General features: G+C 36.6%; 1 protein-coding gene and 1 long non-coding RNA gene across 7 annotated transcripts in view; one reads left to right on the top strand and one right to left on the bottom strand.

Annotated features, from left to right (window-relative positions):
• LOC126917480 (uncharacterized) overlaps nt 1-25,386 on the bottom strand; it is a 108,958-nt gene that overhangs the window by 76,411 nt on the left and 7,161 nt on the right. The gene's annotated exons all lie outside the window — the stretch shown is intronic.
• Nucleotides 927-24,887, top strand: LOC126917468 (CYFIP-related Rac1 interactor B). 6 transcript variants are annotated; one of them, XM_050724367.1, is made up of 7 exons: nt 927-1,509; nt 19,795-19,931; nt 20,125-20,349; nt 21,739-22,073; nt 23,804-23,883; nt 23,997-24,123; nt 24,459-24,887. In XM_050724367.1, exons 2-7 carry the CDS (start codon nt 19,823-19,825, stop codon nt 24,594-24,596), a joined length of 1,014 nt encoding a protein of 337 aa, XP_050580324.1. In that variant the 5' UTR covers nt 927-1,509; nt 19,795-19,822; the 3' UTR covers nt 24,597-24,887. The 6 variants fall into 6 exon arrangements, with proteins under 6 accessions (XP_050580324.1, XP_050580326.1, XP_050580330.1 ...); XM_050724369.1 differs by lacking the exon at nt 927-1,509 and adding an exon at nt 1,516-1,682; XM_050724373.1 differs by lacking the exon at nt 927-1,509 and adding an exon at nt 4,442-4,464.

Below are 25,386 nucleotides of genomic sequence, written 5' to 3'. Positions count from 1 at the left end.
TATTACTGTTTTTTTCCCTCCGAGCAACCGTAGAAACAAGTTCATCGATCAAGAAGCAATGAATCATGAGTTACGAAATGTTGCACGTACACAGTGCAAATGCACGACGGAAATATTCCGCAAGAATTAACATTGCATCGTGAATTTTTGGAAATTTAATAAAAAATTCGATTCCTTTATACCTGCGCCACGATATTTTATCGAGTGTGAAAATATAAAATCGTTTCGAATATAATTGTTTTTTAATATTATCAAGCCGATAGAAAAATGACAAATACAGACTAATCTTCGTTGCATAATCGCGTATTTCTTCGAATCCCATTATTTCTATAAATTTTCATGTAATCTATTATTTCAAATATCAATATAATTTTACGATTAAATAAATATTTATTCGAAAACTATAGTAGCATTAAAAGCAATAAGACTGGCGATCTTTCCTCTTCCTATAATATCACTGACTGAGTTATATGCATTATACAGTTACAGCGTATTAATCAAAATTCTCATTACTTGTGTAGACTTTCATGCTGCAGCCGATGAAACAAATTAACGAGTATGGCGCATAAATCAAACCGAACGATCGTTTCTAATATCATTGCGGTGAAAATCTAATCCACCGTTCGAATAGGTAAAAGCGTGCGTTAATCAACGTATTTATTGGTTGTGGAGACTTTCACGGGGCCACTGGTAGAAACAAAATTTTTACATCGGGTCGCGAGAGACACGAGAGGCACGTTTTCCAATCCCCCGGTGGACAATGAGCTCCATCACGGTTCTATATAAGCGAAATCACAGGAGAGAACGACCCGTGGAATTGAAAATCCGTAAAGAACGACGGAGGAGTGTACACAGTGACGTATCAAGAGTGGGGAGCGCCAGCTGACTGGCCTCTCGGTGAAACTGTCTCGTCGTTTGCCGCACGCCGTTGCTTTGACAGTGTTATATCAACCTCCGGCCGAGCGCAGTCGGTGTGTTTTCTTCTTTCATAAATCTCACTTCTGGAACTCAAAAGAAAGAGAAATTTCCATCGAGAATTTTCCGACCAACTGTGATTCGCATATAGAGACATTCGTGTGGGCGACTCTTTACGACAGTCTGGAACAGTTTTGAAAGACAAATAGGAAAAACGATCGAGTGAATAAGGGAAAGGGGTAGAGGGAAATAAGGGAAGAACGAGAGGAACGTTAGTTCGCTCCATTTTTTAGTTTCCTTCGTTTTTCTTTTTTCGGGAACTTGCTAGAAATTCTCAAGACGCATCGGTAAACAAGATAAAACAAACATCTAGTACCAGACACAAGGAAATCTGTATTGAGACATTCTACGAATTTGTGCTGCGTGTTTTGTGAGTGATAAAAGCTTATCGTCGCGCGGCAACCGGAGACCTTTTGGGTCAGCGCGAAAGAGGCGGATCGTTTTCCTTTTTGAAAAAGGCTCTTCTCTCCCGCCCAAGCCTGAAGAGGGTTACTTCTTCCTGGATAACCGGAAGTGGCTATTAACCAGACGAAGGTAGAACAATGTCGACACTCGAGAACATCTTCCCTTGAAGCCGCTATTCTCTCCCTTTCTCTCTCTCTTTCTCTCTCTCTCTTTCTCTCTATCTCTCTCTTTCTCTCACGTTCTTCAAGATTATAATTCGGGCCCGTTGAGTCATGCTTTGCCTTCTTGCGCTTCAACGAAAGGTAAATAAACTTTCCTCTCTATTCTTTTCTTTTGGTTCGTTACGCATCTGAATATAGGGTCGTGCAGTTTTCGCGAGGATTCCTCGTTGCAAGACGCGCACCTCGCCAACGGTCATTACGTGCGGATTGAAGAAATTGCTGCAAATTGCGATAATCGCCGCGGATAATACCAGGGATTCGTCAAAGAAACCGTTTTCAGAGCGTGACGAGTATTTTTATACCTATTGTCGTATTTGTACTATCGTATCGTCCTTGCGTGGTTGGGCTAGAAATAGGGATAAATTTTGCAGTTGATAAGATAGAAGACTGGTTGGAAAATATTGCAAAAATTGGAAAGTAATAATTGCAAAAGTAACGATTCTTTTAATTAATTTTGTCAGACTTTACGATAAGACTTTTAGAAAACGGATGAGACACTTAATTCTTTTACCTAAGTGAATTTTATCAATTAATACAGTAGTATTGATAAGTGATATTACTCATATTGATAAAAGATGAAAGAAAATAAAATATAATGAAAGAAAGAAAATAAAATATAATTTCTTCGTTGGAATTTTCGGCGAAATAGGAGGATCGAGGCAATTAAAAATTAATGAGAAATACCGTACAGGGAAAAATGGTATAAAATTATTGTACGAAGGTTTAACGTGCAATGGTGCGTTGAATCAAACGTATGACAATGCAATTGAATATTTTGATGAACGCAGCTCAGACTTTTTCAAATATAGGTCATATTTGTTACAGTACCGACTAATTTTAAGATAAAATATTTGATTTTTTTAAATAAATAACTTATGAAATAACACATAACTTATGAAATCCAGATAAACTTGTTTGCAGGTACATTCTAAGTATCTGTCAAGTTTAAAAATATCATTTATCTGAAAATTGTATCAATATAGATCATATTTTTTCGATACTGTAACTTAGATCAACAATACTGATTGATAATTTTATCATTGCTATTGTATGTCTAGAAGAAATTACGAGTAATTGTATGTAACAGTGTGCACTTTATACATATTACCACATATTATGTCTAATGTACAAGAGTAAAGGGAGATAAACGTAATACGATTGAACATAACTACTAACAAAACGTGGCTCAATTAAATTATGAACTTGATCTTAAGTACGTTAAAGTAACACTAGAAGAGCTATGCGAATCACCTAATTCTCAGAAATTTCACCTGAGTTCAATTTAACATACTGAAAATGGAATACCACATATGTCATCGCGCTGGAGTTTTCTTAACTTATATTTCTAGCAAATACAAAAATTGTCTTATTAACGCTAACACGCTCAGTTAATCATCGACTGCAAATCAACGCAGTATGTTTGCCGTTTTGGAAATGATTGACTGATGCAAGGTTTCGTCATCTTGTCCACGATGCAAATTATTCCGTCATATCTTGTCCATTGTTTTATGCTTTTGTATATGGAATACCTACACGTCGCGCATTGAGAAGCATAAATACTCGGACAGATACGAGCAATGTCGTTGATTCCGAGAAATATCTTTTCTTACACGCTATACACCAATTTGTTTTTCAACTTTATACAAATACATATTATAGCTGCTGTCTAGTAACCAAAACTAACGTAAGATAGAGATAAAAGCTAAGCGCTGAACTAATGTTTAAAATCGAATTTCCCTTCTACACCAAGACAGGCCAATTTACCAATGCACGCTTAATACCCACAGGTATATTTTGTAAACGCTGTTGGATCACGCGATTCAGGCCATTGAAGAAGTGCGAAAGCATTAACAATCGATTTTCCAGCGCGAGACACGGTGAAAACGGGACGATGATTTGTTTGTTTTTTCGCTAAATTATGTATATATGAATTATTCTGTCGTCGGAAGTGCTCTTGTATCACGTGTACGATTCGTTTCCGCGTGGAAGTCAAGTGCGTATCAGGCCTCTCGAAGAGACAAGGACAGAGTCATTAATGCTCCATGGAGAACCGAGCGAGAGAGATAAAAATGAATCGAGAGGGTAAAAGAAAGAGAGAGAGAGGGAGAGAGAGAGAGAGAGAGAGAGAAGGGAATCTCTACGCCAGATGCACGCGCGAGCGCTGTTTTCACGTTGAAAAATTTTTTATCAGCCGGACAAAGGAAACCGCAAAACTCGAGACGAGCGTAATAAATTCGCGCGAGGTTGCAGACGGCTCAATTTCATACTAACGTTCTCCACGATGTCGATTTGCCAGACGACAAATCGTCGTTCGAGACGATTTCAAGACAGAACCTGGAGAATTTGAAATAGCGCGCTCGCGCGTACAACTGCGAGGAACCCGTGTTCTCCCGAACGGATTATCGTTAATTATTCTTAATTGCGAGCAGACTCGCTTAATTTCTGCTTTTTCCGGATCATTTAAAACGTTAAACGCATTTACTTTGCCCTCTGTTCTTCTCTTTCGCTTTCCTTTCTCTCGTTCTCTTTCTATTTCCATGTGCGCGCTGTCTTGAAATTCTGTTTTGGTTCGAACGCCGGAAGAAGGAAGCGTGCATCAGAGATTGCCTATGCGTTATTATTTCGAACCGTCTACGGAACTTTTTATTTTCTTCTTCGTCGAACTCGTTATCGTTAATTCCTTTTAATTGAAAATTCGTTCACGCACTCTCCACCTACCGCGTTGAATTCTGTCGATAATGTACTATCGTGTCTTCCTATCCGTGTTTTGCTTTATCCAATATTTTCTTAGTGCAATCATCATTAAATTTGTAATCGATCAAGCGCTTGCACGGGTTATTAACCATGAAAAGAGAAGAGAAAGGTGTGTAAGTTTATAAATTACTATTTAGATAGATACATAGATAGAATACATAGATAAATGAAAATTATATTTCGTAGTACCTAAACAACAAGGTTTGATTTACCAATGAATAAGTGACAAATGTATATTTATTGACCTATGCTACATTATTTTTATTAACCTATCTATATACGATAAATATGATAATGTTATATAACAGCTTGCGTTTGCACCAGCAGTCATCACGTTATTTATATTATCTATCACGAAAATGAAAAAAGAAAATAAAACAAACGTTCTTAAAGTTACGCAAATGAAAATCATTACAACATACGTATCTTTTCCGGGTATAAGATTTCACTTAGTTAACTAATGTTTCGTAATAATGTTTAAATAACATGTTTAGTCTTACCAAACGAAATACGTGACTGAATTTTCTAAAGAAGAAAAAGTAGAGTTTACGAGCGTTTTGAGTAACTTCGATAAAAATGATTGCGATCCACTGTTTTTATACGACGAATTTTTATATCAACAGAGTGCTTAACACGGCCATAATTACGGTACTCGATACGCTGCAAAAAGGCATCACGAAAGAAAGTAACAAGAGAAAAAAGGGCGATGAAAGCAGGGTCGCGTTTGGCGCAGAATCGTGCGCGATAAAATACGAACTTCTATAGGATACTTTTTTCAACGACGAATATCGAACGAGTATCGAACTCTGAGAGGGTCTTCGTTTCTTTTTCATCATGTTCTTTATGGATCCATGACCGGTGATACGTTATTAGATTATCGAGGCGCGTTACTCGTAATCAGGACGCTCCTATCTGTCCTATCTGTCGGCCAATTAACAAGTAGGTCATCCGCTCTTTTGTGGGAACCGAAAATGGGAACCGAAACTGGGAAACCGTAAAATGGGAAATTGTAACTATCCACAAAGAAACCGAACGATTCTAGCGTTTTCCACATATTACTCAACCGGACGATAGTTTAATCTAGAATGGCTGCGATACTTAAAATTACAAAAATACATATGATGAAGTATACTACCCGTTATAGGGTAAGGTAGGGTTATTGTCGTCAGCCTTCTGCGCCTTAAAAAATCCAAACAGCTTAATACAGTAACGGAAGAATGTGCAAATATTGGGTATTTTAAGTTGAGCAAGAAAAAGTATCTGCAAGAACGAAAAAATGACTCGAATAATTTTATAATAGTTATTTGAGTCAATAGGAGGAAGGTTACTTGTAAATATCATGTAAATATGCTTAGGTTCAATTCTCTCATGTTCTATTTATGAAAATATGAATTTGCACAAACATGCACGATCTAAATGTCCCTATGCTGTTAAAAATAGTATTATTTTCTCATCAATCTCTATCAATTAGACACGAGTATAAGAAGAAAGGTATTGAAGCTAAACTCTTTAAAAAAATTGAACGAGGCATGATGATACATCATCGCACAGATCATACTACATTTTTTCCACTCAATCGTTACGTTAATCATATTTATAGTTTAACTTTCAAGCACGAGTTCCTTACAAAGAACTGTATTCTTCATCTGTTGCCAATAAATCTTGTTCGTTACGTCTCGATTCTAATTAAATCTTGTGATTCAGTATGCTGATTAAAAACGTTGAATCCTTTGTGGAAACAAGCAGTACTTGTAAGTTTAATTGTATATACATCGCTATAAATGGAATATTCCTGAAATGTTTATCGGTCGAGTAACGGAACCGGAGGAACAGTAAACCGCACGGAGTGCAAAGGAACCGAAAGAATTTCTATTAACGATTAACGAGGATTCAGAAGAATCGAACACAGGAGAAATTTGGTTAATGACGAATGTTAGCACACAATAGCTTCATGATCAAGATCGAGTGAGATCTTTCCCCCGTATAAAATCAAGATATTTCTTATTAATTAAAGGTTGCAAATTATGTACATACGAGATTGAAGATTAATTAGCGCAACATTGTAGAAATCGCCGTTATTCCATTGTTTTCTACGAATACGTACGAGTTAATCAAATTCTTATCTTTAAAGTCATTGATAATTAGTTTATGTGGATATGTTTTAATCTTGAAGGAACTTGATCTTGTACCAGTGGTATTTAATGAGCGATAATTCATTTGTCATAATCATTCTGATCATAAAAACCTTTCGTCGTTTCTTCGAATACATTTTACAAAAAATCTATAAAACAAATAACTTAAACCATGACATTTACGGTAATACAAGTATTTGTACGTTAATATCAAATTACTATATTACAATAAAAACAGACGTAGATCATAAAATTAAAATGCTACAAAGAGATTACTATGTGTCTCTTCGGATTGAAAGGATCATAATATCTTATAATAAAACTAGAACAAGGGAACAACAGGTAGGTACTGGGGGGAAAGCAACAATTTTGTTGCTCGGAGAGATGAATCTCGTTCGAATGGAATTGTCTCGCAGACGAATGGTCGTGAATACAAATTTCCAGAAGTGGCAAAACTTTGCAGCTTGTTTGGTGTGTATACGTAGTTGGTCGAGTCTTCCTCAATTTGTAGTTACATCGAGACCCAAGCAGTGCATGCTAGAAATTGGTATTGATTCTGACTATATAATAGAGCCACACGGCGGTGTACTCATTTTCCGGCTAACTACGGGGAATTTCATCGATCGAATTCCATCGGGCTGTTGCTGTTCCAGGTAGAAATTGATTCGCCGAACGGTACCGCATGTCGATGCATTCCTGGTCAATAGCCTTGACCCAATGGGGAATTTGGCGATTTTGGGGTCGCTAAATGCTATCTAAAATTGAACGATAGATCATCTACATAAAGAACATAAAGTCTTCATACGATAAAAATTAGAAATGTAAGAAATTTGTGGAAACTTCCATCAACTATTTCTTCGATTTGATTGTTTGATCTAAAGATTGATTTTGTGCACCTGTGTTTGTTTGTTTTGTATCTCTACGTGTACAATAACGAAGGGATTATTATTAAGATGGTAGAAATGCAACTTTAATGAACTTTAATCGAATGTAACGTTAATCTAATAAAGACTATCTGAATGTGTAAATATACAGTGTATTCCATAGATTTCCATATAAGTTTAACTATTATATTCTATAGTTGAAAATGATAGAGAAGTGCGTAGTTTCAGTAGAATATGACATGTAATGACATTAGCAGCAAATTATTATTTCCTTCAATTTCACATTTTTATCAGGATCTTTTAATAGATCATTTGCGGGTCTATTTTTATGTTTAATTTCTACGGATGTTCGTAGGATATCCTGCATGTTCAACTTATAATTTTAATTGAATTATTTATGAAGCCTGACCGGAAGCAATCAACTTATCAACTCGCTTTAGTACCTTAGTTGGAAACAGAAAGATAACACAGCAAGATATTGTAAGCAAGCTTTTGCTATAATTTTTCTATATGGTAATTCGTTGAGACACGTAGCTCGCGAGTAATCTGTAACGTCGTGTATCAGACGCTTCGATTATAATTGTGAAGGAAGATATTTCGTATTCGTGCAAGGTAGATATTTCATTTAAATAATTGGATTCGTAGCTGAAATAAAAACGATCGAAACATTGGAATTCGCGTGATGGAACGTAATGAAATTCGTATCATGTTGATAGAGGTGGTACTACTTTGTTTAAATACCGTAGACTCTTCAATATGGGTAACCATAGGAACAAGCATTAACATCCTTCTATGGGGTATCGCATATAGGCGGATGTGGCGTGATCACGTGTGTGGAAAGTATTTACTTACATGTTATCGCACGTGTGTGCTTCATACACCGTGACGTAATTCTGTTTATCGTAAGAAAATGAACATGTAAAAACATGGGATGTCAGGAGTAAGGAGATACGTACTAAGTCACTGGATCGAAGTTAAAGTAAAAAAAAAGAATTCATTGCGCACGTTGTATGCATAATATATACGCATATACCAATTATCACTAATCAACGCTGAAACAAAAACGCTCAAAATAAAATTGTAATTTTCGCAATGAAAGAAACCAATACGTATATATGCATTTTATGATACGCATTTTGTGCTAAAAGATTATTTTTATCAGATCTTTTACCTTGAAAAATCATTGCATCGTACATGATTGAATTTAACTCGATACACGCTTTCATGTTGTATAAAAAAGTATTTTGCCCTTAGAGTGTATACTATCGATTATTTTATAAACAGGTAATAAATACCATAGAATGTAAATATAATATTTCTGTCTATGTCAATAATTTTCCGATACATAACCGGTGCGATTAATTTTCTGTACAGGTGTTATAAATATTTTCCACTGACTTGGCGATATATGCTACGAATTTGAATATTTTCTGCCCAGACGACAGATGTCGATCGATCGCTGTCAACTAATCGCGATCGTTCTATAACGGTTCACTCCTTTTCTCTGTTTGCTTCATTTGTAATCAAGTGCACATATACGTATGTATGTAGAGAGGTTTGTCAAAGCAAACGTGCATACGAGCAGAGGGGAATTTTGCTCGGAGGTTTCCTGTCTTCGTCCGGGATATGACGATATCCCCCCTGCTTGGCCAGTGGCGTAAGCAACCATAAAAATATCCGTGGTACGTGCGATTTCTGATAAAAGTCATACTATTCAATGACAGATTACGTAACCATTGAAATTTGTTTAAAGAAATTTGCTTCCTTTAAAATATTTCTGCGATATATTAAATGTTCAATTTTTTTTGGGTCCACCACATCATTCGATCAAACAATTTTACCATTTAGGAAAGTTTCGTATTGCAATTTGTTCCTAAACTAAAAAGTTGTAGATTTCGAATTCTAATTGTATTATATAAATTTTTGCTCGTTACCTATAAAATTTTTAACGTCTATTAAAATAGTTTTTAAAGGTGAATCGTGATTGTAATTAATTAAAAATTATTCAGTCTCAAATACTCGTGTAATACCGTAATCGGTACGTAACTGATACTTCACTGCTTACTTTCCAGCTAAACGATTCATACTTTCTTCCTGAATGTTCAACCCATCCTCCATCGAGAGGAGAAACGCTCTGCTCCGAATCTGAATAATTAAAACGCTCTTACCAGGGTATCGCTCTTTCAGATATGTTTCACGTTCGCATGATTGTCATGTGATAGCTTACGGAAAATTAACGTACAGCGTGAGAGACTTTCACGTCTATCGTATTTTGCTTCTGCATCACGTAACCCAAGTACCGAGATACGAAACAGAAACTTAAACCTCGTTGAATCGATTACGTGCATCCACTTACGAAGGAACGAAAAAAGAAAAAGGAAAGAAAGAAGAGTAGAATGCAAGAAGAGAAAAAAGGACAGATTAACCATTGAATCTTGAAATGATCTATGCATCTACGAGCACGACAGTCCTTTCTTCCCTTCGTCCCTTGTCTCGCTATACGAACACGTGCACTATCACACGTATGTTATTCATAGAGATATATGTATAGTAGAAATAGGAGTACCCGATGGCAGCTCTCTCGCTAATTCTCTGTTGTGACAAAACCACCGAGTCATTCTTTATCACTCCATCCTCTAGGATCTGAATCGTGATTACAGGAATCTGTTTCAAAAAATGGAGCATCTTGTCCGTGCTGAAAGCTATCTGGCTCACAACTAGATTCATGGTTTCATGCTCGAACGTTGGGATTTAGTTTCTCGTCGAAAGAATCAGGTATCAGATAATTAGTCTTTTGTTAAAGTTGGATCATTTTAAACTACTCTCGAGAAGTAAATCTTGTTTAACCGCTATGTCCAAATCTAAATAAATTTTGCTTAATCGTTGTATCCAAATATTTTCCGAGTTTGGTGTTTCGTACGATAATTTCGCTAACAACTATGTGGTATTCTATTATATGTATATCTATAGCTGTCTGAGAACCTGCACTATATGTATAATGTATGAAGTACAATACTATATTGGAATAGACGAAATAGAAAGTCTGACTCTTTTAGACCGTCTTGTACGCGATGTTCTCGTTTTGGGAAAAGCAGGATTCCTGTTCCATATCGGTAATTCGTCCGTGAAACTTCTAATTTTAATGGATTTGATGGAACTGTCGATCTCAACTTCCCATTGATACTAAGAGCAGCGGACAATCGCATTATATCAAATCGGTAAATAAAGTATACCCCTTCGAGTACTCCGAAACGTTGTCAGATTGGATACTTTCGGATAAGATTGGAAATCCATAAACTACGTGTATAAAATTGCTTGGTTTATGACAGGATGTTCGACCAGGCCGCCAAACAAATTCAATTTAGAGATTCTGAAGCGGTTTGATGCTTTATAGGGCAAATAGAATGATGCAATTAATTTGATTAACTGACGCACGATAATTGATTAATTGATTATGGTTGATCGACAAACTGCTATATGATATTTATTGGTAAAGTCAGAATGTTATTTTAGATGAATTTGTCCAATGTAGATTTTAATTCTCTTCCTTTTTTCTCGTATGGGAAAACAAAGTTAAATTAACGATGGTATATGCATGATTTAGCGACATCTAATTTGATACGTTATTAATGCTCACATGGGAAATGCGGTATAATCCGAGGTTCGGTCATTTCCTCTTTCTACTGTTGCCGCTTTTAATTAATTTGCCTCGTTCTTAAGGAGGACAGGGCCACTGAACAATAATAGCCTCGCGCGCTCAAAGGTTTCGTATGGTGCGTGTGGGTGCGAATGGTTTCTAAATCGTTTGAACTTTTTAATTTTATAAAATGTCCTCCATTACTTTAATATTTAAGTATTTTATTATAATATTAAGTTTCTATTTAAGTTGAAATTTTAATGAAAAAGAAAGAATGAAAAAGCTGGGGAGAACAAAACAAAGGGAAAAAATTAATCGATAAGAGTTTCTAAAAATTATTTATCTGATTTGTAAGAATTTTTGGGATAAGAATTTTACTACGTGTAAATTATTAGCACGTTATAGCCTTCCAGATATCACAGACCACATACTTGCACGATGCGACATACTGGTTATGACATATCTATGGCCTAAAAAAATTTCCAACGATATTAGTTGGTTTAACGTTCCAGTGTCTTGATACGAATGAGTCAAATAGACTTTAACTCTACTCGTATTTAAGCAGCAGCAGAGTGATCAGTATCATAGGTCAATTAATCATTTTCTTTTAACGCGATAGCGTCAACTCGTAATGTTGCAGAAACACACTTTTACAGATAATTTTTTTTGAGAAATTTGGAAAAATAGATTGAAATTGACAGCGACACGTTCGACAAAAATATGATGCATACTTCTCCATAATTCTTAAATGAAAAAAAGGTATCTACTTACGGAATACGTTTTTACAATTCAAATCCAACTAATACCGAACGAAATTAAATAATATGATTACATGCTCGCTTCATGCAATATGATTGCAGTTACTTATATTCCGATAGGGGATATGAAACTAATAATCGATATAAATAGATTGCTTGCCAGCACAATATTTCTACTAGATGTGTCGAAACAATTTCATTAAACATGTATTTAATATTTTTATACAATTGAATAGACAGAAGACGTTATTGCATCGTACACGTTGAATGGCATCAGAGAGGATTAAATTGCCAATTAACGATTTCACTAACGTCACTTTAACTAACAAATTATACCTCGTTAAAAGAAAGCAAATTCCACTCTACAACCCGCAAGCTCAAGGAGCTTCCACAAGCAAAAGTAGCACCGAACATCTTTCTTCCAGGCAGACAGGGAGACTTCTTTCTTGTATTCCATGCGCGCCACTTTCAGTGCCAGTTTCGACTTAATAGTCGCATAACTTTTTAAAGCGACGTGCTCGTCCCCGGTGGCCCTGATCCTCGCTGTGTTCCGCGATTAATTTGCTCAGGTTGTTAAGGAGGCCACCGAGCTGTGCACGATATGGTTAGCCCGGTTTAGTGATTGGCCAGGAGACGAGGAGACCAAGCGTGCGTTACCATATCGCGACGTGTCATGTCGCGGCGATGCGTCGTTGGTACGTGCGCTACTCGCCTGGTATTTAAGCCGCGTACGTACTTGCGCACACGTTTCCCTTATTAAGCACGCACGCTACTGCGTATCCCGACTCATCAGCCACTCGGGAATGAGTGGCGTGCTTACCTACGCGCTTAACATACACTGCCAAGCTATTTCTTCGCGGTCTTACGATTAGTTATGCTACGCTTCGATTAAGAAGCGTCGTTAATACAACGACTGGATAGTTTCGAGTAAATTAGTGGCCGACTATTTCCGTGAACTTAATAAAGTATAGTGTGTGTTAGGTCTATAGAGAAGTTCAATAACTTCAAATATTTTATTTTCATTTTATAGATTGTATAACGTTTGTTTAAATCTATAGGGATTCTAAGAGATATTTAGAAAATTTAACAATAGTAATTATATATTAATGGTCGCTCATACACACACCAGCATTGCTTCGAAGCTGATATAAAAAAAATAATATCAACGTTAATAGTTGATACTCATATGACGCCAGTGTAGCGCCATCGGTTGTCATAGTATTAACACTTTTGCTTTTAGAGATAATATAGAAATATGTGGCGACAGAATGTCGTTTTCATAAAATATCAGCTAAACTTCATTTTGAACGAAGTTTAATCGATCTTTATACGAAATACCTTAAACGGGAAACTTCTGTAATATCAAAAGATTAACGTATTCGTGAAAAAACTAAAAATGTTTCCAAATCGTTTTATCGACTGATAATCCTGAATTATAATTTAGATCATACGTTTATCCGATTATGCCATTAGTATAATGTGCAACCGGTAGCACGAAAAAGCGTCGGATATGTACTCCTACAGACCTGCTAGAAAAATCGAACCAGTTTATACCCTAGCTTCTTTCACTTTCTTCCATTCGATAAACCTGCTTATTAGACAACTCTGCGTCATACAGTTTATCCAGAGAACGTTACGCGTGAGACGGACAAAAGCCGCTCTGGTGAGCAATTTCTTCTAATAAAGGCGAACTAGGAGTGGAAGAAAAAGTCAATGCCAGTCATAAGTCGTGGTAACATTTGACGCATAAAATATCTGGTGGATTACAAGTGTCTATACATGTACGTACGTAAGTACGTGAGCACATAAGTAACTGGTAGCAGAGTCATCGTGATCATGGTCGTCGGTTCGCCTATCGTCGCAGCGACGAAAATTAAGGTTGACCGAAGGAAAGGGGAGCTCGAGAGGACCGTATGGAGGGTCATGGTGGGAGGTGGTGAGGGTCTCAATTGATTTGCTGGAATTGATGCACAAAAAGGCCTTTAATAGACGTCGATTATCTTCGCCCACGGTTTCCGACGATTATCCAATCGTGTACTTGAAAGAGGTGCAAAAATCACCGCGACAATATTGAAACGATGCATCACGGAAACCGACGATGGTCTAAACAGACACTAAAAGTCTTGCACTTTAGGAACAAGCGTACAAAGAAGAATATGTACGTGGAACAACAACGTGATTCGGTCGTTTCGGCAGAAATTTTATCACGTAAATTACGATGCTTGTTATTTACTACAGAAATATATATTCTGTTGAGAATGAGAGTGATATAAGCCAGTTTGTTGGTAATATCCATAAAATAGTATTTGGAATTTTATAGTATCCAATAAACCCCAGGGAAAAAAAACGGTATAAGTGCTAACGGGTGGGTTATATACTCGAAATTAAGAAAGGTGTACTTGACCATAGTCATCCATATCTGTATGAACATCAAAACGTAGTATAAAAGCTAGTCGCTAGAGAGTTGTACAGAGAGTTGTAACGACAGTCGAAGAGAGTTGAATTGTAAGAAGAGTCGAAGAGAGTAGAGTTGTAAGAAGAGTCGAAGAGAACAGTGTTGACAGTGCAGAATCGAAAAGTGTTGTAAGAATTTTTCTTTTTGTAAGTGTCGTAAGTTGTTAATTGTTATTGTTAGTTACAGCACATCATTGCATTAAGTTCATGTTAATTAATCATTGTTTCCTGTTTTATAATAAATAAAGAGATAATAATAATAGAGAGAGAGAGAGAGAGAGAGAGAGAGAGAGAGAGAGAGAGAGATCAAACACCAGAGATAAGGTGTAAGATTTTTCTACTCTCTATAATTTATTATTATAGAAAGTTCAATATATTTTCTGTAATTATGAGAGCACGATATAATAGCATGGCGGAGAGTGAAATTCTAATTTTTAGTTGACTATGAAACTAAACGAATGATAATTTTAGAAGTTGAAATATATGATTGAATTTGGATTCTCAAAACTTGACTTACATCTTGATGATTCTTAACGCATCATATACATATGCTGATTGACGTCACTAAAGTACGCGAGGACATTAATTTAAAATACGCTATACGCTATATAATATCGATTTTATCAATATTTTTAAAAACTCGAAGACTTAGTAGTTAGTCTTGAGATTATAACGATAACATCGGTTGCTATGAATAAATTGATTTTTTACCGAGTAATAGAGATACCTCCCGAAATTCGTTTCAGACTTTGATAGAAATTAATAATTCTATCTACACCTTTAACCTGAACGAACAACTTAAATGAATATTTTATAATAATTTAATCAAAATTTATTTTTGTCAAAGGCTACTTGAAAAAATCCATCTCGTGTAAAATAAATTTTTTAAATATCTGGTCAAAGGCACCTTAAATTCTTCTACAGTTTGTGTTGTGCATGGACAAATGGAAAGAAACACTTTGTGGTGCATACATTATTATGGAACGCGGTCGTACTTTTGCGATACAGTGAGAGAGAACATTTGCAGATAAGACTCGCCCTATCACACGCATTTCAAGTAGTAAATGCACGTGAGGTTTGCGAAGCGTGGGGTGGTTTGTGTAATGTCAGCAACGATTACTGCTTTATCGAAAAAATGGTAGTGAAATCGCGGCGGTTATCCACGTCGTTGGTTCTTCTTTCAGTATCCGATAGATCATACGAACTAATTCTCTCTTGACACGGAATTTCCTTGAAGCAAATAACGATCTCTCCACATCTTGTTTGAACGTGTCACGATGTATAACGATCTATAAGATTGGGTGATATGTCGTTGTTTAAATACAAGTTCTCGTTTATATCGCTATTAAAGAGAAAAGGTAGTAATATTCCTACTTTTTCTATAAAAATATGTTTATATTTTATTATTATTCTTTCATTTTAAAGATATAATTGTTGAAAAGGAATATTTTTAAAACTTTTCTATGGTCATCGAATCGACAAATCATTTCCTAGAAATGCAAAACTTTCAAGGAAACTCTCTGAAAGAAGTTTAGTAACAAGTGAGACGAATATTCTTGTAGTCCATAAATGGCTTGCCATCTCAATGTCATTCGTTTACCCCACGAGCGTTAACCCATAAAGGTACTGACCCGAGTATTCCAGGCAAAGCTGTATAAACATTAACGCGATTGATTCTTGGTAAATCGGTCAGGTTATATTCATTGTCAGTTAGACGAGACGTAGATATTGTTCACTCTTTTGAGTCTCATCTTGACCGTCACTAGCGATCCGTTGGTCTACAGTCTACGATGAAAAAAGATGAGGATCGTACTCCCTCACGGATGAGTTGAACGCGAGTTCTAGAGGACTTCTAAATTTATAAACGTATTTTGTAATACGAGCTGTTACCGTACCGACGTCGATAATCCAACAGTAAAGGCACAAGGGATTTCGACATGTTTGCAATTTGCAATTTTAATGAGGAGAATCGAATGCTAGAAAAGATATATCAATCGATGTATATTTGAAAAATGTGGTGGTACTTTAAACAAACATCGGAAAAGATCCAAAAATATTGAAGAGATTAAATAAACGTGTGCCTTTTAGTTAAAAGATTTTGATTTGATCTATATCACTTCTTTGGAGATAATTTTGGAGATTAAAACAAGGACGTTCGATGCCTTAATTATTTCTAAATTTTATTTGACGAAGTTGTAGAGAGATATTTATTCATCGTCATATTCTTTTATTTATTAGGTAAAGCCTCTTTGCGTTCTTTCGCTTATTCGTGTACATGTCGTATCTGAATTTTACATATTTGCGCATACGCTTGCACTCTAGAATGTAATGTAATTTTAAACGGATCAAAAATTAAAGCTTGCTTAAGTAAGTTCCGCCAAATTAAGCAATGAAAGATAAAATATGTAGCAGATAACTTTTAAAGTTTCCACGATATTGACGTAAAATTACACGAGGTAGAAAAAAGACAGGAAATGTTCGATAATTTTAAACTCTCTATATTTTGAAACTAAATTAATTCGCTCCGATTTATAACAGCTTTTAAACTATTTACCAAATGTGCTGAGCACGAAAAGTCTGGCGTAATATCGATAAAAAATTCCATGATTATATATGAACTTCGATAATAGCTTTTGTCGATGTTAAACTATCCGTCACTGTAAATTGCTTGTATCTAAAGATATAATTCTTCTCAAATTCTCACCGAACCGATTACGTACTATCAAAAGATCATTCTTTCATTTAACATTTTTCCAAAGTTCTACAAATTTTGTCGATTATTCGAATGGGGAGAAATTTCGAAATCCTTTGCGATTCTAAATAAGTGGTAAGCAGCGTCACCCTGAGGATGAACCGGTGAACTAACCTCATTGATTTTTCGCGCGAACGTGCCGCCGCCACTGTCGTTTACCAAATAAGGAGAGGGCTCGAACCGCGCCACTACACAACGCAACCCCTTACGAACAGCAACATGGCCGTCCGTTGAATGACAGTTGTTGCACTCGGTACGCGTACTTGTTGACCATCCCCAGGTTTCGACGTGCACCTGTCAGCGTCATGTATTCGCGTTCTCGAGCGCGATCACGCCGACTCTTCTTCACGGTGAGTTTCTGAAGGAAACTTTTTCACATATTAACAAAATCATCTTTCGTGTCACTAAATCGTTGTCATCCTCTTTTCGACTTTCGAACAGGAGAACCTGCCGGTTGTTTCGTCTATTTTATTATTTTCTGTCTGTTCGTACATCTGTGTCTATAGACATTTTTATTTCTTCGAGGATAGATTTTTCTTTGTGCTTTAATTCTAACCAGAACGCGTGCCACGAGGTGATTCGTTAACGCGATCTCAGATGGTTCGAATGGTTTGTTTGTACGATTGATCGTGAGGGAATCGCTCCGTTCGGCCAAGAATCGTTTCGTTAGCCTACGATGGTACGAAAGCGGAGATTATCGTATCCCTACTGTGATAACATTTTGCGATCCCGGATACGCTTCTGCGTCGAATCATCGGTGGAATTTTCAACGTAAACATTTATCACATTTATGGGAGTTATCTTCGATTGCATTCGATACGCGATCGAGCCAGCACCGTGTTGGAAGAAACGGATAATACGTAGCTTTGCGATAGATTATTTCTGTCAATCGTTTTAATAAGAATGAACAGGAACTGGTTTTGAGGAGGACTGCTGGCTAATTAGGTAGATCTAAGCGGTTCAACGTGACAAGAGAAGTTCGTTAACGGGACACACGGTTTTCTGCTAAAAATAACGGAGACATTCGCCGGTACATTGGAATCTCTCTGTGCCCAATTTTAGATCTAGCAAACTCGATCGTTGTCCCCTCACGTGTGTGACAAGCATTCGTCGAGCGTTTCCAGCATTTGTCAGGGACTTTATCGTTACCACGTATCATTGACTACACGTTGCACGATAAAGGAACTTCTCATTCCATCATTCAAGTACGATTGCATTCCGCGAGTGAAACTTAATTACCTTTTGCAACGAAAGTTGATAAGGTTCTCTTGTTATGTCACGGAGAACTAACAAACCAGTTTCGCTGGTAATTTAAACTTATCTTTATCTAGCTCTTCGTTTCTAATTGCTTTTCATCCAAAACTCGAGTTTCTCTTCTACCACCGGAACAAATTTCTCCGCCTCTACTGGTGTTAATTTCTCTACGTTGAAACATCTTCAGTCCAGGAATTGAATACAAACGCAAAATTTTGTGCTTTACCTACGAATCCTTTGATATAAATGCTTCTAAAGTAAATACTTTCAGCCTCAAGTAGCATCATCGCAAGAGAGTTTCGATTAATTTATTTAATTTTAGAGAATTACGTTTTAATTAGTATTCTGTGTTTTACGCGATAAAGAACATAAACGGCGTTTAAATACGTAATAAGTATCTTAATTCCGAATGCCTGAATAACGTGCAGAAAAGATTCTATAAGAGAAGTGAAAATTAGAGATTTTTAACGGATACTCACACGATAGATGGTAGTCAATAAAGATTATAAATGTTTTAACGGAAAGTAGATATCTATTAGCTTCTATATTGTACGAATTTTATTTCGTTCTCCCAAAAAATGCAACCTTTGGTTTTCCATATCATTTTTCACACAATCTTTTACTCATTTCACATTATTTATTCTATTCCATACATATGTGTCTATTTTTTAATTCTATTACTGTCTATAGTATCAAGTAAACGTTTGGTATGGGACGCTAAATTTTAAGAATTTTAAGATTAAATAACCTAACCCGTATTTATTCCGAAATCTCATGATATTACCTATGACCCAACGAGGGTAAAATCTGAGGGTGAAAATCAATCAAAGCTCACGGTGGTAAGCTGGCCTTGATACGCACGAGAGGCATTAGTCCTTGAAATCTTTAGCCGTTCCAGGTAAGGTGAACACAGATTAACTCTGTTAGTTGGAATTAACAGAAGGTTCATCCCTCGTTGACGAGTTCGCAGAACTCGTTCGTTCTGCGTTCCCGATACGGACACGCGGCTTGCCTAATGTGCACTTACACGTACGTATATACGTACGTACAAGCACGCGTCGTTTGTCTGGAATTAACACTTCGACATGTACGCGCGGATCAGCGCAGTGATCGAGTCAGAAATTCAAATTCCGCTGTGACTCCGTGCAGTAACGACGCAAACTCCGAACGCCAGGCCAACTGTCTCACACTCTCTTCCACTCAGACTGTTTTTGATAGGTTTTGGCACTCGTTCGACCGTCCTTCTACTCTCGTGATATACCCATCAACCAGTTTTCCCAAGAGTGTTCTTGATTTTCGTGATATTCCAACTTTAGATAAACTTCGTATCATGGAGAAACTCTCGCTAGAGTTTGACTAAACTTTGATTAGAGGCCGATTTTAAAGCTCTGCCATTTTTTTTTCAGTCCTGCGTGTAACTTTTTGTAAGGATAAGCGCGATAAGTTGTTTAAAAGGAGACTAAATAATTTGTTGGATAGATAAAAGCGAGTAGCAGGTTGTGATATTTCGTTTTAACGAGCTGTTAAATTTAACGAGACTTTAATACGTGTATTTTCATCTGTTACAGATGTCTTTCATTTTGTAAATAATACTGAATGAAAAGAAGTATCAGACTGAAGATGGGCAAGCTTTTGAGTCTTTTGGCTCGAGACGAGTCTACCTGTTGCACGCCTCAAAAGTACGATGTCTTTTTGGATTTCGAAAGTAAGTTCGACAAGCACACTCGAGAGCAAACGTTCCTTTCGGTCGTAGTTCTTGCACGTTGAATTTGTCGTTTACAATGTTTTCCAACTTTTATTTGATAACGCAGAACGTTGCGCAATATCGCGCTGTTTAACATTTGCGAAGAAAACTTGTCTTCGAAGACTAATAGTTGGCTCTTATCAAATTTTTTTAGATGCACAACCTTCTGAGATAGAGCGGGAGACCTTTGAAGCGGTGCAAAGGGTTCTGAAAAATTCAGAATCTATCTTAGAGGAGATTCAGTGCTACAAAGGGGCAGGGAAAGAAATCAGAGAGGCGATTTCGGCGCCCACGGAGGAATGTCAACGAAAAGCCTATCTGACTGTCGCCCCTCTGGTTGCGAAGCTCAAAAGATTCTATGAATTTTCATTGGAACTTGGTGAGTGTTAATCTCTTATATACGTATTCCTTTAATCATTTCCTATATTTTGAAACGTCTTGGGGTATTTTATAAAACCTCGTTTCATTAAGCAGAACATTTATCGATATTATCAAGATTGATTGTTAATATTTAACAGTAAAACGCTAGAGGTGTCTAATATTATAATCTTACACGATAAACAAGTAGAAGATTACGTAAGCGTAAAGGTAAATTATTATATGTATCTAGCCAATGAGATTTCGTGGGTAATTATCGTGGGTAATTGAAAAATTGCGGATACACAAGGCTACTGGCTGTGCGAGGGTACCTTAACGCTTTTATTCAAATAAATTCTCCTATGACACGATTAATTTTCCTCTCGAAGACTGACCATTATTATTTCTGAAGCAAAAACTATCAATTGCTTCAAAATTCGTGGTACAAGCCAAGTCGCGTTCTTAAACGAACATTTGTTTTTTGTATAGTTTTAATTACGATGTCATTCGCTGAAATGAAATAAGAACGTAAGAACCTAAATGTCGATACTGGCTCAGCAACGAATCGCGAGGGATTGTTGTTTAGCCTCAACGTAGCCTGAATATTCCGGTACACACGGTGATTGGAAATCCAATATCGTTGCATCGGCACCAGCGAAACTCGCAACCGCTTATAAACTTCAGGGGCATTTATTGCCTTTATTTTGCATAACGTAGTAATAGTTATCCAAGTGGAAGTGAAAATGTTCGCCACCTCGTGAACTATTAATACCAGAAGCATATCATCTGGACAGAATCTTTCCTTCATAAACAAATCTGGAAACTCGGTAATAAAAAGGACAAGGTAAAGAGTTATAACGAACTTCTTCGACGTTTTTTGCTTACTGACTTCTATATATTCCTTGAAATTTGAATATTTCTTCTTGTGCATTTTGAAACTAGTATTTTGCATAAATTATTATTGCGTAAGATCTTAGTCAGGTAAATTAGGAGCTGATAGTAAAAAGACGAATGCTTGACGAAAAAGTGATTTTACGCAAAAAAATAATCTACAGCTTGGAATAAAAATTTTGCTTATCGAAGTGTCCCTGTTTTATTTCGAATATCATTTAAGAAAGAGGCAACGTGATCTCAGTTTTTTATGGAAAGAAAGTTTTCTTATGCATTAATAAATTCTTGATTTTATTCCAACGAACGATGCCAGCGAACTTCGTAATACTTTTTTTATTTAACTAATAAAATCAGTCGAAATACCATGGCAACCGATTCGCGGATAATTCTGCACACGTGTAGTAAACAGAAAAGAATTCTCAACCATCCGACGAAGTTGCAAAGAAAGGAAGAGAAGGAACAAATTGTTCGAGTTTAGGAACCGTGAGGCTCATCTTGCAACTGCTTTGATATTTTCCAGAAAAGGTAGTACCAAAGATCCTGGGTGAACTATGCTCTGGCAACCTCTCGCCGACCCAACATCTCGAGACTCAGCAGGCTTTGGTGAAACAGCTGGCAGAAATTCTGGAGTTTGTTTTGAAGTTCGATGAACACAAGATGAAGACTCCCGCTATTCAGAACGACTTCAGTTATTATCGAAGAACATTGACCAGAGCATCCCTGGCGCGGCAGGAAAACGCCGAGAAGGACCTCGTGGTTGGAAATGAACTCGCCAACCGAATGTCCTTGTTCTACGCCCACGCGACACCCATGCTTCGTGTTCTGAGTCACGCGACCATTACTTTCTTGATGGACGTAAGTGGTATTGCTTCTCCTTTTTGTACTCTCCCCTATCTATGCACCGTTTCTCGACAATTATCGACCCATCCGGACGCCAATCGATATTGATTGCCGAGAATTCCGGTTGAATGGAATTAATAGAAACTAGTACTTTGTAATAGAAACGAAAAATATTGTTTCTCGTCTGTGAAAAAATCCTTTTGCTTATATTTCCTAAGAAGATACACGTTTTCCGACTTGTCATTCTTTCTTTCCAGTTTGGATGACAACTAGGATTTTGCAGTTTGACTAGAATACACATCTTTGTACGCGAATGTCTGTTTCATAATATAATTACAGTATGTTTTGTTGGATATTTTTGACACTAGGATAATCGAATAAATAAAAAAGACACGAATGAAAAGAACAATTTTATAAAAGTCGAGGTAATTAAATTTCATACCTTTTATGCGTAGAATTTTTCAGACGTAATAAAAGTTATTTAAATAGCTCTTTTATTCATTCTGTCGCGTAAATGTTTCCTGAAAAGGACCTGGCAAATTATAACGGGCAAAGGAAAAGTGCACATTCTGTGGAACGTTGTTTCAAGCAACAAGTAAAATTCTGACAATTTTCTCGGGCTTTATCGCCTTTGAATCATTCAACGTGCTTTAAAATCGACTTTGTTTCCGGGAATAAACGAGCAAAAAGGTAACTTACAATAGAGAGAAGAGAAACGCGAAAGGTCTGTAGAATCTTGAAAATAAATTTACCTGCTTCGGCAACACTGAATAGGCGGCATTGTCGCAAAATCCATTCTTCAAGCATACGTGTGTACGTATAGCGTATATGTGTGTTTATATATATATATATATATTTGGCTTTCTACTCTACGCAATACTAGACACTCTGCTTTATATCTTGCCTCGTAATTAATAATTAACTTTCCATTTTTCATCTCGAGTCTTCATTTTGGAGGAGGACAAAAGAACGTTGCGTTTCCACGTATAAATATTAAAACAGGGTAGCTTCGTTAACGGCACGAAACGCGTGGAGGGACAGTGTACGAAGAAAATAGGTCGATATAAATAATGACAGGCACTGAAGCAGAAAATTAAAAGCTATTATTCCAAGTGATTCAGGGTAAAACAGTTCTCGGAACATTTACCCGCATAATGGATAACAGATTCATTCGCAATAAATCTGTAGATGTGTATTTTAATTGGTACCACAGAGGAAGTGGTTATTCGTTTTACGATATAATAAGTACTATTAAATACTATGTAAGCCTTCAGCTTACGAAGAAGCATTTTTCATGCTGTGTAGTATATTATCGTGTGTAATTTGTTGACTCGGATATTCCTTTTGCTACGAAATTAAATAATTAATGCAAGTATAAAAGGATAGTGCAAGTTTCGTATGTGTATGCTTAACAAGACTGTTCCAAACAATTCTACGTGGTCCAAACAATTCATGTCGATACAATAAGCCAGACAATAGGTACAAAACACACGATAGAAGTTTAGAATAATCGACGTACGATAGATCGATACGATTCTTATTCGCATTCGTATTGATAATATTACAATTCCTTGTTCACCTTGGACGAATATCGTTACAATAGCTGGTGGCAGCTGTAAGAAAGAATGACAGAAGTATCGTGAATAGAGCAGTATGATATACTATTGCCGTGATATTCATATTTTATTGTAATTTGTAGAAAATTCGTATTATATTAAATTTCAAATATTTCGTACTTGTTTCAGAACGAAGATGTAGCACGCGAAAACATCACCGAAACGCTTGGTACCATGGCCAAGGTTTGCCTGCGCATGTTAGAAAATCCGTAAGTAATGCATTGAACTGGCGGTCGAGTCGAAAGAACATTCGCGTAGTTTAGAGGAAAAGATTTCTAAAGAAACAACAACAGTTCGAGATGAGATATGTTATTGTTCTTAGGAATCTACTGGCGCAATTCCAACGGGAGGAAACTCAACTCTTTGTTCTGAGAGTGATGGTAGGGTTAGTGATCCTTTATGATCACGTTCATCCCCAAGGTGCCTTTGTTAAGGGTTCGAATGTCGATGTAAGTATTAACGTTTATCGCTACGTGTATTGAAAAATGGATATATTTAATATTTCCCTGACGTCAATCGATGGATCGACCTATTTTAAGAAATACTTTAAAAATATATGTGGCAAATACGTGATGAAAGGACAAAATATTCTAGATATTTATAGCCGAACAGAAATAACGTCGAGTTAGATTATATTTATAGGAATAAGAATCCTAGTATATCTATAATTATATTATTTATGATATTATTATACATATAATTTAAAGCTTTATATTGACTTTAAACACGAGATTCTTGGACACATACTTGTATGGTTTCCATTAAAAGTATATTATTTTTTCAGGTTAAAGGCTGTGTGAAGCTGTTGAAGGATCAACCACCCTGCAAAAGCGAGGGTCTTCTGAACGCTCTCCGTTATACTACCAAGCACCTGAACGAGGAGAACACACCAAAAAACATCAAGAACCTGCTAGCAGCATGATTACCGAAGCAACGTGGCTGCTGCATCAGAAGCTGAGACAGTTGGCTGCTGATATGTCAGAAGCGATGCCATTTATTTTGTGTAGCGTCACGAGGATATCGAAGATGATATCCTCGGCGACTCCGCATGATCCAAGAGCAATCTCCTGTTTCTGATCGTGGCTGGGTGGTGGACCACTAAAAACGTGTCTTTCGTAACCGAGTCTATAGCTGCCCTAAAACTGCCGAATTCTACATACCTTCTGACAAAAAAAAAAAGATAAAAATAAAAAAAAAATAAAAAAGTAAAAAAGACAGGTAGGGAAATCGTAGAAAGGCAAAAGGAAGAAAAAATATCGAAACGACTGAACATTGGAGGAATTGCTAAACTCGTTCTTAAGCGATGCCTTTATCGCCGTTACGAGTGCGAAAACATCTAGGAATTATTATTATAATATTACTATCTCCCTCTCTATCTCTCACATACAGATACACAGACACACATGATACCTTGATTATTATCGATCATTACTATTATTGCGATTTTTGACGTTTATTCCAGTTATTATTGTCATCCGAAGTATTATTGCCCTGACTAACTTGTCACCACGTGTATTAACATTGTATTTGTCTTCCCGGATCAGGGAGGAAGGGATCGAGTTAATTAGAGCATATCAATAACATATATAGGATAATTTTCAATGATTGCAGACGATTCGCAGTGTTACAATGAGAGGTTTAAGAACGTTGTAAGATATTACACAGATCTTTACCAATTGTTTTCGTTGTTGAATGGTTGTCATCCGGGCGAA

This window comes from Bombus affinis, chromosome 6 (genome assembly GCF_024516045.1).
Source record: "Bombus affinis isolate iyBomAffi1 chromosome 6, iyBomAffi1.2, whole genome shotgun sequence".
Taxonomy (NCBI): domain Eukaryota; kingdom Metazoa; phylum Arthropoda; class Insecta; order Hymenoptera; family Apidae; genus Bombus; species Bombus affinis.
The sequence above is the reverse complement of the archived record's forward strand: the minus strand, read 5'-3'. Positions and strand labels throughout refer to the sequence as shown.